This window comes from Aspergillus ruber, assembly GCF_000600275.1.
Source record: "Aspergillus ruber CBS 135680 unplaced genomic scaffold scaffold00014, whole genome shotgun sequence".
Classification (NCBI taxonomy): domain Eukaryota; kingdom Fungi; phylum Ascomycota; class Eurotiomycetes; order Eurotiales; family Aspergillaceae; genus Aspergillus; species Aspergillus ruber.
In genome coordinates this window covers 607,452-623,674 of record NW_024467310.1, presented here as the reverse complement: position 1 = coordinate 623,674, position 16,223 = coordinate 607,452, and the positions used below count along the sequence as shown (strand labels likewise).

At 49.9% G+C, this 16,223-nt stretch overlaps 4 protein-coding genes across 4 annotated transcripts; all 4 read right to left on the bottom strand.

Annotated features, from left to right (window-relative positions):
• Positions 1–1,447: 1,447 nt before the first annotated feature.
• Positions 1,448–4,506, bottom strand: EURHEDRAFT_501316 (putative C6 transcription factor (War1)). The gene is made up of 2 exons (XM_040785759.1): positions 2,672–4,506; positions 1,448–2,622 (listed from the first exon to the last, which is right to left on the bottom strand). Exons 1-2 carry the CDS (start codon positions 4,251–4,253, stop codon positions 1,640–1,642), a joined length of 2,565 nt encoding a protein of 854 aa, XP_040638703.1. The 5' UTR covers positions 4,254–4,506; the 3' UTR covers positions 1,448–1,639.
• A 4,998-nt stretch (positions 4,507–9,504) lies between these two features.
• Positions 9,505–10,011, bottom strand: EURHEDRAFT_440752 (uncharacterized protein; the record flags this gene model as incomplete). Its single annotated transcript, XM_040783468.1, has 2 exons — positions 9,505–9,719; positions 9,792–10,011. Coding segments are annotated over 2 exons (435 nt in total), but the record flags the coding sequence as incomplete, so codon positions are not given.
• Positions 10,012–10,476: 465 nt separating this feature from the next.
• Positions 10,477–10,650, bottom strand: EURHEDRAFT_456876 (FYVE zinc finger domain-containing protein; the record flags this gene model as incomplete). The annotated part of the gene is made up of 1 exon (XM_040784384.1): positions 10,477–10,650. A coding segment is annotated over one exon (174 nt), but the record flags the coding sequence as incomplete, so codon positions are not given.
• A 1,168-nt stretch (positions 10,651–11,818) lies between these two features.
• Positions 11,819–15,382, bottom strand: EURHEDRAFT_456648 (uncharacterized protein; the record flags this gene model as incomplete). The annotated part of the gene is made up of 3 exons (XM_040784369.1): positions 11,819–13,360; positions 13,409–14,792; positions 14,841–15,382. 3 exons carry the CDS (start codon positions 15,380–15,382, stop codon positions 11,819–11,821), a joined length of 3,468 nt encoding a protein of 1,155 aa, XP_040638700.1.
• Positions 15,383–16,223: the final 841 nt, after the last annotated feature.

Below are 16,223 nucleotides of genomic sequence, written 5' to 3'. Positions count from 1 at the left end.
GGAGAAGGATAGCAGGAAGGGTAGCCTGAGCTGAAGTCAGCCTAGGCCGCACCCATCCTGCACGAAACACAAGGAGAGCACAGTGCTCGAAAGCCCTGCGCAAACAGGCGGTCTGGGGCGAGGAAAAGGATCAGAAAGAGTATGGAAGGGGGCTAGTGCCCCAGGAACTTATATGGATAAGAGACTGTAGGATAGCTAACGGCCTCAAGTCCACGGATAATGGTCTGTCATAGCTCTAGGGCTCGGTATGGACAATAAACTTGATTAAATAATAATAATAATGCTCCGCGCAGCTCGGGATGCATCCGGCCAGTGGTGAAGGTGATCTCAAGGAACAACCTGAAAACAACACGCCACAATGCCTCAAAACCGGGCAATATAAGGTTCAACGGATTCTCTGTATCTGAGGAGGTTGAGTCCGGAATATAGTTGCAAGACATCCTTGCAGTTCGATGTTATCCTCAAACCGGGGTATGACATCTGTGTTCTTCGACCCCATCAAGCACGATTAATCGCCTCAGCAAGGTCCACGAGATGTCCATTCGCATCATCGGCATCAGAGAGTCGAATCCCAAGGAAAACCCGCAGAATCACTCTCAGCGAGAGTGCTTGTACCATACCCGCCAACTTATTTCGTTTCTGACCATCCGTCCAGGCCCCGATAGCATCACGAAGAGAACTGGATAACTCATTCCAGTCCGTGAATGACAGGTTGACGAGACCCTTTGCATGGCTCACAAAGCGTTTCGCGTACACTTCATCGACGCTCTTAGAGGCATTCCTGATCCCAAAGGCGATCTGGAGACGGTTGTTAGAGAAGGCTCTGGAAGAGTACGGTGTGAGGTAATTTTGGACGCCGTTTGGCTGTCTTTTCTGCGGTTATGATTGAGCGACATTCGCTGGGGTTTATGGATTGGTGGGCGTTAGGTTTCTTTGGCGAGGTATAGTGGTAAATTGCGAAGGCTACCAAGCCTAGTAGGACTAAGAAGGTAGCGAGCTGGGTAGCCGTATCTGCCAAATATGAAGGATGGACGGTGGTTATAGTAGTTGGCGATGGTGGATATTATTACATAGGAGGGTGACCTCTCTGATGAGTGTTTCCCTTCTCTCAAACAAAACAAAACAAACCATTTGTGCCGCCTGTCTGCTATATGTTTTCACCCTTACCAATGTGAATGTTTGATTTTACAGTGTTTGACAGCAACACGTCAATTGAATATCAATAGACTTGCAAGTGTAAGATGGCTCTTCGCGAATGAAACGTGCTTAGGGTTGTTTTATCTTTCAGGTAACTTGGGCAATACGGGATCAAGAAATTTCAAATATGATACTTCTTGAGCGCAATTGATTCCTAGTACTAGAGACCAAGTCTGGAATCGCAATAGGTGTATAAAAAATTAGGGGGTATTATGTACAGCCAGCCACATACACCCCCCCCCCCCCCCCCCCCCCCCCATTTCCCAATTAGGCATAGCACTAGGTCATGTAATATCAAGACTGCTAGTCTGCTAACTACTCTGTGCAGTAAAAGAGCTAACTTGGGATTACTGGATGGCTCAGTGCTAGGGATAAGGGGTCGAGAAATCACAACATAAAGAATCACTATGAACATCCATCATACCCACATAAAATACCACATCTACCAACCCTGCCCCATATTCCCATCCACCGTAAACGGAAAATTAAAAAAACCATCCCCAAGCATATCTCCCAATGTAAACAGATTCTCCGACTCGAACCCCACGCCAACCGGGAGGCCTAGTTCGGGAATGAACCCCGTGGCTGTTGTCGGAGCGGCGCTTGGGTCGGGGTATGTTGATTGCACTTGGGGATATTGCATCCATGGCTGTTGTTGGTGTTGGTGTTGGCCCATTGTTGAGGCTGAAGGGGGGAGGGTTTGGGATACGATGGAGTCGATAGATGTTGGGTGGGGCGTCGATGTATAGTAGCCTGATGTTCGCGGGGGAAATTGAGAGAGATGGGTTGGATTAGAGCCTTGTCGGGTTTTCGGTTCGCCCATGGCGACTTCACTTAGGAGGTGTAGAGGGGTTGGTCCCATTCGGTTGGTCTCTTCTTGCCCTCCTTCAGCTAAATTATTGGCGGATGAAGAAGCAGACCTTCCCCTCCCATCAAGTGCATCCTTTAGACTTGGTGGCTGATCCCTCTGCTTGACAAACCAATTGCGAAGCATATCCAACACAACAGAGAACTTCCCCGGTGAGCGCCCACCCACATGTTCCCCCGCAGCCTTGTAATGCTCCACCACTCGGCCTAAGTAATAATCAATTTTCAAACTGGGTGGGTCGATGACTTGCCCGATCTGCGAGTCAGGAGCGCTCACGATGGCGTAGAGTCTGATCAGCGCGACCATTGCATATGACGCGCGGGCGAGGACATAGGTAGGTAAGTATATAACACTGGACGGTGGCATTGATATGATGATATCCAGGGCGCGGTGGGTGCAGGTGAGGCAAGTACTCAGGGCGTTTATATAGGCTGCGTTGATGGTTGTACTTTGATACTCGTTTTCGGGGGACTTATATTCGTTGCCGTTGCAGTTGATATGCATGGTTGGTTCGTGGATGTAGATGTTGATTAAATAGTCCGTTTGTTTCATTATAACTAGACAGTCAGCATACTCCCCAAAGACAGTCCCAGAACAGTAACTCACCAGGAAAATCGTCAACCGGGGTTTCCTTCCTCCATTGCTCTAACTGTTTCTCAAACACCTTCAACGTGTACTGGGTCTTTGGTTCGGCACATGTAGCATTCAAGTCCGGCTCATCACTAACAAAGTGAAAGCAAACCTCCTCCATAATGTGCCCAAGTTTCACCCAGTAAATTAATGCTTTGTCGGACGGCAACGCATCGGGGGATTCCTCCAGAATCTCGATACATTCATCCATATACGCATGCCAACGGACAAGGGGAACGCGTCGCAGGGCGGCGGCTACCTGTACCGAGAGATAATAGAGGCCCAACCAAGTTCTTCTCGTTTCTGGCGAATCTGGGTCCAGAAAGAACGCTTTCTTTCCGATAACATCTCTCATAAGGTTGAAAGGCCTCTTCGCCGTTTTGGTCCAGTGGACCATCCCGATATCCATTGCGAGGGTGACGGCCATGTGAGTGAGCTGGTAGAACTTGAGCTCTTCGAAGTGGTCGGGAGGAATGTACCAGATCGTACAGACTATGATAGCCTGGACTAGGTCCAGTGACTTTTCACCTTTGACAACGACGCGCTCTGCGATGATTTTGTAGAAGTCGTCGATTAGGGGCGTTTGGATCTCGGGCTGGATAGCCCCGATAGACACAGCGACGATCGCATGAAAGAGAATCGGCTTAGTCCGTCGAACCTCATGCATTGGTGTCCCTGGAGGAAACACAACGATTGGAAGATGCGGTGCCATTTCATTCATATACCGGTCAAAGGCCTCTGCAGATGCTTCGATAGAAACAAATCCCTTGTCGATAATATCAACAAAGCTGCTGCTGATGGGCGCTTCACCGAACCCAGCCCAGCGCGACGGCCTAGCTGCAGGGCTCGGATATCCAGAAGACCTGTCTTCCTTTACCTCTCCACTGAACCGCCTCTTGGTGCCGGACAACCCCAGTCCCACTCCACTAGCCAAAGGCGACGACGGATGCACGTCCTGCCTCGCCCCAAGCCACCTCCTCCCAGCACCACCGGCACTGTGTTTTCCCTGACCTCCTGTCGCTATTCCCAATCCAGTTGTGGATGAAGCACCCGGCTGTAATCGCGCCGTCAGCGCATCAATTTTTTTCTCCAACTCCGCAACCCGACTATCCGTCTTCTTCTGGCGTTTCCTTGTTGGTACAGTGACCACACACTGCCTCCCCGTCTTCGCGCATCGCTTACACGTTCCATCATGACCATTCGGATCCGGCTCACACCGGACTTTCAATTGTCGACAGGCTTCGCATGCGCGTGGCCGTTTAAGATCGGAATAAGGGTCGTCATTCTCATTTTCATTGTCCGCGGGGTGATGGAGGTGGTAGGGGGTGTGCGCAGGAGGATCGGGGTATTCCTGGGGACTAGGCCCGACGCCACTACCGGTGCCCGGGCTGGTACTACCGGTGGTCAAGGCCGGCGATGTATAGTTCCCCGTCGCCGTTGGTGTCGCAGCAGTCGGTGCGGTCGTGGTCGGCGGCGGAGGTCGCGTATCCGATCTGTGGTGACGCTGAGGACTCCGGGGGTGTCGCCCGTCCAGGCGGAGTCGTGGATCGATATCCATCTAGATTAAGGGTATCTTTAGATGGACTAGGATGGTATAGAATAGGACAATAGCATGTACTCTGTATGCAGGGTGATTGTAGGAATGCAAAGTAGAATTGATGAGAGTCGGCACGGATCAGTCGGGCGCCGATACCGATGGCCGTGATAAGATAGTGGATATTAAAGGATGATTCTCCAGTATAGGATAAACGGTGTATAGTCTAAGAATACAGGGAGAAATTGGTTTGCGATATTGATGAGATTAAGATGAGCTGAGCAAGAGCTGAGCTGAGCAAGAGCTGAGCTGAACCGAAGACTCAATCATATACTAAGACTACAGGGTACAGGCATGACGGCAGGGAATAACCAATATCACGAGAAAGGATTCTCATCTACACCGAGACATCTTGCCATAGCTCTCAAACTTGCCCTAAGCTGCAGAGCACCTTAGCATTCGCTCGCAACGGGCGTGATTGCCATGAAAACCCTCATCAGCCGCTTCGTCTCTCTGTGGCTCCGGATGCCACAGGGCCCATGAAATAGGAGCAATCCGGGACATGGAACACCGCAGTTCTGCGGTGTTCCATGTCTCTTTAGCTAGTCGATAAATGCGCTGGCCAGTAGATCCGGTGCCAACACCCGGCGAAGCACCGCGCTTTATCTCCTACTCGTCTGAAACCATGGTGGGATGCAGTCTTGATGGGGTGAATGCCGGACGCGAAGGGCCAGCCTTCTTCAGGAAACCGTACTCGTCAAAGTCAAGCTCATGCTGTGCTGCCTCCTCTGGAGTGATCCCCACTCCCACAACATCTCTTCCGATGCTGCCTTTCGGCCATCCGTGGAGATGGTTCCTCGTCCCCGCGGGTCGTGGCTGCTCCTGGTGATGCGCTTCATGGATTTCCCAATTTACCCGGTTGGTAAACTCAGGGAAGGAGATGGCCTTTGCTGCCATCCGCACACTTCGTGCAAAGTCTAAAGACGAACCCACATATACCAGCATTTTGTTGACGTTTTCTTTTTCCTGGCGCTCCCTTATCATTCTTAGGATGGTCTCCATTTCTTCCTCGCCGTTATTCTCGGAATAACTGAGAACAGTGTCCAGGGCCCATCCGCAGTGTTGTATGACTGAGTACTATATAATGCACACCCGTTGTCTAGGTTCCAATAATTCTTGGAGATACCGCATGCCTTAGTATCTCCGTCGATATTCGTCCAAGCACGCCGTGTCGTAAGCCGGTGTAGCTTCCAAGACCCATTGTAGGTACCTTTAGGAACCACACGTGCTCATTCAATACTTGTTCGCATTGTCCTTCATGTCGGCCGATTGTGCTCTTTGCTTTGTTTTCGCCTTGTGCACATTGTCATAAGTGTATTCTGCTTCCTTGTGCTTCTCAGGTGGTGTGTTTTCTAAGAGGAGAATTTCCGCGGAAAGAGACGCCTTGGTCCAAGGCTTCGAGTCATCTCTCTAGTCTTGTCTTTCAGAGCTCGACAGTCCCAAGGCAAAGACTGGCATCTCACATTTCTATTCATCCTATTTTTGTCCCTCATTCCCAAGAGATGCATTTGCGTCCGCAGCGTATACATGAGTTGCTTCCTTATGTTCAGAACACTGCGTATGCAGTGTGGCTTCCGCATATGGCTTGGTTATGCTTTTGAGGGTGGCGTTCCAAAATGGATGGGCTATCTCACTGCCCAATACACACAAATTTGCAAAAGCATTCATCAACTCGATTCAGACGATTAGCGCCCCGGGCTCTATCCACTTGAAACCCGGATCTTAGTCACACAGAGAGAGTTCTCGCCAATACATCCAACAGAATGGTAGACAAAGGTGACATCTGATGGAGACATTGGTCGGGTGTCTTATGGCTCATCGGAGTCCAATGGCCGATCCCCTTACCTCCTGTCTCTCGGAGATGCGTTCGGAGTCGTGAATCAACAGAATTATTCAAACTGTATCTGGGATAACACGAAAACAAACATTCCAAGGGTCTTCTCACATCCAGAAGCTGGTAAATTGCCTCCTCATCCTTGGTATATACGAAGGATCCGGAGTCTCCGGGTACGGCAAAGGCTCTACAGCTGTAGATGTAAAAACAATTGCTTAGTGTCACTTGTGATTGCTCCAGGCTATCTCGTCAATTGCTGCGTAAAACTGGTCTACACTGCAATGAGCCCACCTCTCAAATAGAGCACTTTTCGATTGCAGGCTCAATGCAAACACGAGTTATGACACAACACACCATCACACTCAGAGATAACAACAAACAGATACAAATATTCATTCATAAAGCCTGCTGGGTGAACCAAGATGCTCTAGTACATTCTCGATCCTTGCGTGTCATTGCTTTAAGCTCAGCAAGATAATTATTGCTGAGCCATGTCGTATCGGAATAATGCAGTCTTAAATTCCCGAATAGACACTCATTAAACCACTTTCTTACTCAGAGTTTCATTTCTATTTCATAGCATCAACCAACAGCACTTATTTGAGCAGCTTGAAAACGCCCTCATACGATTGAGAATGGAGACTGGTTATCACCTCTTAGTGTTGTTTACCTGCCAGAGAACGCATTCGACACATTCGCGTCCCGCCATTTGTAGCACATTTTGTTTCTAGGAGAACTCCTAAATCGCCCTTGTGTTGGTATCATGCTTAACATATTTTGATTGTACATCGAAAAGGAAATATATCTGCACAAGAATTGTTGGAGGTTGACGGAGGTTAATACTCCGACCACAGCACTTGACAAAAAAAGTCAAGGTAGACGAGCTTCAGTCTCTCTTATACTGAAAATCCAGTTCACGGGTTAAGAGAATATACGCACAGAACGAGATAAATCATGTTGTCCTGCAACCGAGCAAGACGAAGCGAAACTCTCCAAAATGCGTCTGACATGAACGCAATTCGTTTGCCTTCAATGGCTTGGTCTCTCATTCGAGAGTAGGTAGATCATTTGAGATGGTCTCTTTACGAATATTTATATTGTCAACTGAGAGTTTTTTCTTTTGTGCTAGAGGAAAACCCTCCTCAATGCCGGCAGCACCGAACCGGTTCGGAAGGCAGGGTATTGATTGGAAACGCAACAGATGGATACGAAGACCTGTTCGTTGTTCTCTCTGGGTAAGTAGAGTTGTATGTCTGGTCAAAGTTTTTGTCTGCCTTGCTTGCCAGGGCGTCCTGCTATTCGGCGGTGTATACCTATTCCATTTGGTTTACTTCGGGTGCAGCGTTGCTTCAGTGTATGGCATTATAATCTCCATAGTGGCCTTCTTGAGGTGGACGAGCGAGGTAGTTGCCCAACGCCTGTGATTTGCGAAATTCATGGAATAGATCTGAAAGTTTGAGGCTAACAGGTCATCATCTGTCTCAGGATCGAACCATTCATACCGGGGTTAAATGCCCGCGATATTGGTCAATGTCTCCAATAAAATTTCAGAGAGGAAACAATTGGTTGAGACCCTGGTATTATATTCTCCCTCCAAGCTCTCAACTTTCCGTTCTTCGGTAAATGCGTCCATGATTGCGAAGCGCGGCTAGATTCATCAGGTAAACGATATCATAGGATACCCATTTATTCAGGGACAAGCAGACGAAGCTGTAAACTGAAGGTCCCAAATTTCTGGGAAAAATGAAAGCTCCTCGTTTGTGGATGTAAGAGCAGTAGCTTAGCATATTTTTCTTGTATGCGCCAAGCTGTCTCGTCAACTGTCACTTAGAGCTTGACTGCACTGCATCAGGTTGACCTTGGTTGGTGAGCCAGCGTAAAGTCACAACACACCATGTATTGTCCTGCATCCATTCACAGAATTTGCTAAGTCTTTAAGGATACCGCTATCCTGAAGCAACGAGCTCGACCGTAGGAGCCCGCATGCATCGTGCAGAATATTCCATTCCTCGGATGCAATTTCGCCCAAGCTCAGGTATCCAGACTTAGAACCATCGTTTAATCACATCTGACCATCTGGTGCACAAACGCAGCCGTGAATCTCAAAGTACAGGGTACGTAGCAGCCAGCCTAGGATCAGTGACAGACGTGGGCCCCCTATCAATACGTCGAGACTTTTCCACTGACATACTAGGTATGTTTCCCTGTCCATGTAGTTCCGCTGCGGACTAAGTTTCTTTCCTATTAATGGAATGCATACTTTGTATTTCTGCTCGTGTCAGACACACTGACACTGACGGAATTTTAATTCTCTTGGTTCAGCGAGCGCTCGCAGCGTCATCTTCAACTGTAGCATGCCTGGTATGCCTAGCACATGTTTAAGACGTGATAGCCATCATGTAAAGCAATTGCACAAGAGGAATTGAAAGCTGGTTCGCGGAAGAACAGTGCTGCCATAGTCCTTGGACGAGTAAACCACGTAAACGAGCTATCATGTCTTCAATGCCGATGACAACTCCCCCTCAACTCTGGCGAGTAGGTTGGCCGGGTAAAACCCTGCCTCAAGGCCGATAGCAATTTTCCAAGACAGACAACGCATCGCATTTCGTGGGGTCTGACATTGCGGTAGAGTGCTCCTTCAACCGACTCTTTATCTAGACAGTATAGAGCGTATGTATGCAGCATCCAGCTCTTTGGATGATATGGGCATGAAGCCTATTTGTCCATTGGATATTTGAAGCTTCGGAGATAAGATATTTATCATAGCTTTTTGTGTCTTGTCTATTGGTGTCGGTGGCATGGACTGTCGACCATTGACAGATTCTTTGACCAAGATGGATTTGTAAATCGATGAGGGATGGATTCAATATGCAATCTGAAATTCGAAGCATATACTATAAAAGCTACTCAGAAAGGTAAAGCTCTTTGCGTCGTCGAGCGAGTTCTCTAGCTATCAATTCCAGCTTGGTAGGTGAAGGACGAGGGAAGATGGGAGATGAAGAGGAGAAAGTGACATAAAATAAAGTCAGGATAGACGTGAGCGCTACATTCACCCTTATCCATTCACCGGATTGCGGGTACTACTGGACTCGATACTTTGAGAAAACAATCCATTAATGCAGACCATCTAGCAACGCCAACCACCGCTATGACAAGAGCAAAATAACCACTAACATAACGCATACATCAGGGAATATATAATCGACCCAATTCCAAAACGAATCCAGCAGGTTCAAGCAACCAACATCGACAACAAGGGAAGACAAAAGACAGAAAAGGGTAGGTATATTCTATATCGACCAACGCCATCCAACACAACCAGGGAAAACCAAAAGAAATGAACTCATGAAAAACACGGGCGAGAGAAGGGGAGGGTCAAGATTTATGCACCGGACACTCCTTCTTCCTCTCGAACCACTCCACAATACACCTCTTATGAAACTTGCACAAACACTCAAGCCTCACCAGCGGCTGTCCAACCTCATATTCTTCCATGCAGATCGTGCACTCTTGTGCCTCAGCATCATGTCCCAGACAATCCTTCTCCGTCGCGGTAAACGCAACCATTCGCACTGGTAGTTGAGGCTGGGGTTGTACTACCGGCCCTGGACCTGTACGCCCGGTGCCGGTGCCGATGCCAGTACTAGTACCAGTTCCGCTGGTACTACCGCTCGCAGCTAGAGGAGACGATCGCACCCGCGGACCATGATTCTCGATGCAATCGCGGATATGCGCCTCGCGGGCTTCTTCACTGCCCTCGCTTAGCGGTGGGAATTGGTTGTTGCAGATTGGACATATATCGCGTTCGCTGATTTGGCGGCGCGGGCGGGATGGGCGGCTGCTATCGCGGATAGATGGCAGACGCTGTTGCGAACTACTGGGCAAGGATCCAAACCGCGACGGTTGTTCTTGGTAACTACCACTTCCACCGAATAGATTCCCTAATCCACCAAAGCATGGATAGTCGTTGGACCCGACAGTCCTCCGCCCCGGGCGCGAGGAACTTTCACCAGCGGGTATGCCAACACCAACGCCAGTGCCAACGCCATACGATGGCCGCTGTCTCGGCACAGACATAGAATGATACGAGCGATGCCGCGGCGGATTCGACTGCACAAACACGCGCGGCGGTTCAGGGTTCGGATCCGGCACGCATGGATTACACAACCGTACCTCCTCGCCTCCTCCCAGCGCCGGGTTAATCGCCGCAGGCGAAAGGACTCCAGCCTCACCAACACCAACACCACCACCACGAGTGTCCCCATCCCCATCCCTATCACCACCGCCACCCCCATCACCCACACGAATCGGCACGAACGTCGCAGGCACAGACTGCTGATGCACAACCGGCGGCCGAACAATATACTGCCTCGGAATCGTAATCCGATGCGGCGAGCACGAAGCACACACCACGCGCCCACACTTCCGACAATGATGCTTCCTGTACCAGAAACTAAACGGAACCTCACAAATCGGACACTCGTCTACCTCATCGTCTGGCTGCCATCGTGGACGCACGTATTCCATGTAATCCGTTCCGTCGCTGGGCGACCATTGGCTTTGGCTTTGGCTTTGACTCGAGGGGCGCGGAGGCGCACGCGGGCATGGTGGTTGTCGCGGTGGCGAAGGGGAGGAGGAGGTGAGGTCGATGGGCGCCGTGAATGATGACCCTGCCCTGGATGAAGATGACGAGGACGATGATGGCTCTTCTTCCGAGAGAGCTAACCTCGATCTCTTGCGATCCGGCGCACCGAGGGTATCCGCTCTCCGTCGTTCCATGTTTATGTTTCCTGCATGCCTTGTTTCCAGACTCAAGGCTGTAGACATGAATCGTTCGTAACTAAAACGGACTTCGTAATAAATCAAGTTCGTAGAAATGCAGCCGTATTACCAGGGGTGATTTGTTATCGCAGGAGGATCAATCTCCGCCGTTTGTCGGGGCCGGGGGCGTCATCGACTGGCGTGGCAAGATAATATATCGTAGAATTCTCTTGCTGTATATGTAGTATCTGTATCTGTAATCGTATAGAATTAACCAAGAAAGATAGTCCAAGGAAAAGAAGTTGTTGTGTGGTGACGAGTCGGTGACCGATAACTCGAGCACGAGGGGATATCAGGAGGAATCCGAAGTCTCGTGACGCTAGTCAGCAGTCAGTCAGCAGTCATAATCAGGAGAAATATACAATATAAAAGTGAATATAGGAAAGGTCAATGGTAACTACTCCTATTTACCCCTGATATTAAAAAGAGAAAAGAAGAGGAAAGAAGCTGTGGCGTTGTACCGCCCAAATCGCCGCGGGGTTCTATATATATGGAGACCTCCAATGATAACTAATAAAATACAGAAATATACAATTATCCTAGCATAACATAGTTAACCCCGCTAGTTAAAGTCCTTAATCCCAAATTTCATACAAGAACCAAAGCCTCTGCACTATACAATGATCTTGTCCCCAAGAATAAATACACAGAAGCGCTATAACTGAGGAAAGAGACCCAACGTATATAGGGTAAAGGGTACACCAAGATAGATCACACAACGCCAAGCAGATTTCTTTTCTTTTCCCCGAAGTCGATATACAAAAGAGAACAGACAGTAAAAAGATTCGTTATCTTGACATCGAGGAGCGACGATATAGGATATTGAGGAGAGGATTGAGAAGAGGAAGGTATTATGCAGGAATTGCAAGAGTAATCACCGCTCCGGACCGATGGAGTGCTGATGTTGATGCTGATGCTGATGCCCATGCTGATGGCCATGTTCAGGCCCATGCTCATGCTCCGGCTCAGCAATACCCTCATCCACCCACTCCGCCGCACTTCCACTAAACGACATCTGATCCATACTCGCTTCATGGATATTATCCTGCGTCCGATGCGACGTCACATACCCCATACTCGACGGCCGTCCCCCGCGCGACCGCCCACTATCTCCTCGTCCGATAGCACTCGACGAAGTTGAATGTGCCGTCGACGACGCGACAGAGAAGTCACGATCTCGTGACGGGGAACTGGTGGCGCTGAATGGGAATCGACCCATTCCGACGGTTGGTTGGAGTTGAGTAGGATCGTGTGGTTCGTCTTCGGCGACGGCACCAAGGGGTCCAGTTGATGACATTGAGGGTTGTCTGGTGGAGTGTTGTCTGGATATAGATATTGAGGGGGCGTGTGAGCTGTGCTGGGAGTTCATGCGGCTTGGGAGTTCGATACCGCCACCGGAGTCAACAGGTGGTAAACTAGGTATGCCACCGGCTGGCTGTCCATTGCCGTTGCTCTCGGTGTTGTTGTCGTTGTTATCATTGTTATTGTGACCTTCTCCATCTGAATCATGGTACGACGGATCTTGATCTGGGGCTTGGCGGGTGGCATTAGCAGCACCCGACTCGTCCGGTTCATCCCGGTACGGTTCATGAAACTCCTCGCCCTCTACAAAAAGACCCTGTGGCGGTGCTCTGGCACTACGCACCACTTCGAATCCCTTGCCGCTCTCTTTAGTCTTGCCCCTGAACAGGCTCCGGAACCACCCAGTCGCTGAAGAAACAGGACCAGTGGGATCCGCGGGACCCGTTTTGAGTTTGCGGGTGCCCGTGTGAGAAAGTGGCGGACCACGGACTCGATAGTAGAAATCGACTTCGCGAACAGCGTAGTCCTTGTCTTTCCGTGGTGGTCGAGGGTCATCTAGATCGAGGTCGTCCTTGGGGCCGGAAAGGTAAGCCGGCACAGGTGCCCCGCGGTTACTAGAGGGGCCATCGATCATATCCTCAGCCGCCTCCGTAAAATGCGTCGTCCGTGGCGTATTACCAGGGACAGACCCAGAAGCATCAGTGTCTAACGTCTTCTTTCGTGGACGGGGTGGACGATAGTACGGATCATGCGAATGCATGCTGAGCAACGGACTGCCTCTGGACACACTGCTACCAGCTGCTGAGCCAACAGGAGGAAAAGCCGCGTTGGCCTTTGGTGTGATGGGTGATTGGAGTCCACTGCTGTTAGCCCGGCTGCTGTTTCCACCTTGCGCACTTCCTGTGTCGAGCATAGCACTAGCTCTACCATCGCTGGCACCTGCTCTACCGAGCAACAGGGCTGAACTTCCGGACATGCTTCTAGCTCGTGAGTCTAGTTGAGATGATAGTCGACCATCGATGGGCGTGAGCATGCCTGCTTCAGAGCCCATGCTTTGACGGGTTCCAAGATCTTGACGAGGCTCGCGACGGGACAATTGTCGCATACCGAAGACCTTTCAAGTTAGCCTGTAATCCAAGAACACGTGGGCACAAGAACAAACCTTGACCAATCCACCACGGGTGATATTCCCTTCATTGCCACCAGCACCAGCAAGCCGAGCAATAACTTCAATCAAGGTCTGCAAGGCATTCAAGAAGAATCCAAACACAAGAGCGAGAGCATGAAGTAGAAGAATAACATATCCAATCCAACCGCGCGCGGCCTCAGAAACTCCAAGAGAGGGAAGAAAAACAACGCTGAGCAGAATCGTCAAAAATCGAATAATGGAAAAGCAGATGTGATATAGGTTCATAGATGTCGGAGAAGGGTAGGGCCGGAAAGCCACGAGCGTCAGTATGGAGACAACCTCGCAGATGGCCAAGAGGACGACCTGGGCGATTCCTGACGGCTGCAGAGCACCGATGGCAACGCCCCGGGCAAAGGATATAAGGATAGGAACAACAGCATATGCAGCTGCATCATCATTAAACGTATTATAGAGCGGACCGTACAATAGTACGGTAGAAAGGTCGTCGAAAAGGTAGGATTTCGGACGGGTGGTGGCGATCAACCGGATGGTCCAGATGGAGAATGCGATTAGGATTAGAATAACCACGACAGCGAAAAACACGCAGTATGCGGGAGAATCACCGGCAATAACCAGTTGAAAGAAGGAAAGCGAGATGAGAGGTAGAAACAGAAAATTAAAGACGATGCGGACGACGTTGCCTACTGTAAAAGGCATATTCTTCGCGCGTAAATCTTCCTCGGGGATGTTGGCGACCTGGTGATGGACCCAGCGTAGGGCGAACGCTATCTGGATCAGAAGCGTGATGCTGACCACGATGACTAGCAACCAGACCATCATTCCTGGCCAGATGTCCTGGGCAGACGCCATGCCGACAAGATGTTCCAGTCGATCCAGGCCATATGTTGCATTGACAGCGTAGATCCCATCTATCACAGGGTTTCGTTCCTTTCCAGGATTCACGAAGCTCTGATTGAACATGAGGGCCGACCAGGCTGGCTGGCTCATCACGGGCTGATAATACCCGGGATAGTTCAAGGACAGACCTCCTGTCAACACGGCAAACTGGATATACTGCAGACAGTCCCCGAACCCCGGCGTGACCAGACGAAGCACATCCTCGTCTCGACCATAATTACTCGTCCAACGGAACGAATCCGTTGTACCCCATGGACTGTAGATGGCGGCGACGACCGTCGCAAGCCCTACCAGAAGCAGGATGACGAGAGGCACAAAGGCCAGTGTGTTTCGTAGAGATGAACCAAGATCGGGGGTGATGTCAACCGATATACAGGCTAGCTGCTCAGCCGAGGCGTCGCCCGATTTGACCACCAGCCGTGACGATAAGGTTGCGAAATGATACGAGGACTGCATATCCTCTTGGAAGGTGAAGGCACGTAAATCGGGAATATCGCTCCTATAACCAGGTTAGCATGAGCCATGATGTTTTAGGACGTATACTCACGAATTTGCATAAAAGACAGGTCCCAAAGGACACTCGCCTTGAATGACGGAATCACAGAACCTAGACGCATCACTGTACGGAGTGAAACTGACAACGTCGACGGACTTGAGTAGTGTAGAATACTTGTTATTCGACGTACTAAGATCCGCAATCTTCCCGACGGTATTGCTGACGTTCAACCACTGTGGATCATCAGGAGCAGGATAGTCGGAGCGCTGATCGGCCGTTCCAGAGACATTGCCGTAGACGGTGATATTAAGCGGACGAAGCGGATCAGTCAAGTCGAACCACACGTTCACGTCGAAAGGCACAAACTGCAGCTGTAGAGGATTCGAGTTGGCGATAGTGGCATCCAAGCAATTATCGAAATCCAGAAACACCGCACTCGCCGGAGACATCAATGACAACATCACCATTATTACCATCACCACCATCCAATCCATCCCGAATTCCACCCGACGCAATCGTCTCCGTCGCCTCCGTCCTCGTAATGGATCCGGCCATTCCCAGCTCTGTAATCCACCACCGCGTACATTCCACATTCCCGAAGATGAGATCTTCTTCCGCCTCTTCTTATCATCCTTCCTCTGCTGCCATCCATCGTTGTCGTGGCTGGTAGACATCACGACCGTTGTGCGTGACCGGGATGACCTCCTCGGGGAGGTCAGCCCCTCGTAAACGATTCAATCCACGTTGCGCGATGCGATTATTCGGGAAGTGGGAGATGTGCTGTTAATCGTTCTGCCTGATTCCGGCGATGCGATACGGAGATGGAAGATTTGCGATCGAGCAGTCGGGAGTGCGCGGAGGACAAGTTTGACAAAGTTCGACAGGTATTCCGTATTCTCACAATCCTTTTTTTTTCTTTTTTTTTAATTCCTGCTTATTTTTTCCTAATCCTTTTCTTTTCTTCCCCAGAGAACCAAGGGACAACTCTGGTTGGTCAGGGGGTGCGACGCATCACTGTGGGAACCGGCGGGGAGTCAAGAGAGAAGGTGAAACAGCGAGGGAAAAGTTGGTAACGAGTGGAAGGGGGAAAAAACAATAGAGATAAAGTGAGTAGGAAAATGAGAGTCAAGAAGAAAAGAGTGAGGGAGTGACAGTTAGAGAACCAGCGACACAGAGAGAGAGAGCTCAAATGGCTTAATCGGGAGGTGCTGCGCCTCAGATTTCCAATAATCGAGGCGGTGTTCTATACTTGGAACATACAATTACAGAGTAGTTGGCACTATCAATTAGCACTACTCTATGCTAGAGAACCAACTGAGACATTCAGTCTGTCCTTATTCTATTCTTATTTCTGTGTAATTCTGTAGTGTTACCGGGGGGGGGGGGGATGTCTTCGGTAGGACAGACACGGCGATATTGCACCAATCTACAGTC

What these genes read in the sequence shown, in the direction of transcription:
- EURHEDRAFT_501316 (XM_040785759.1), bottom strand. Translation starts at nt 4,253, where the DNA reads ATGGATATCGATCCACGACTCCGCCTGGACGGGCGACACCCCCGGAGT. An exon ending in CCCGGTTGACGATTTTCCTG is followed by an intron (nt 2,623 to 2,671) that starts GTGAGTTACTGT and finishes CTGACTGTCTAG; the next exon opens with TTATAATGAAACAAACGGAC.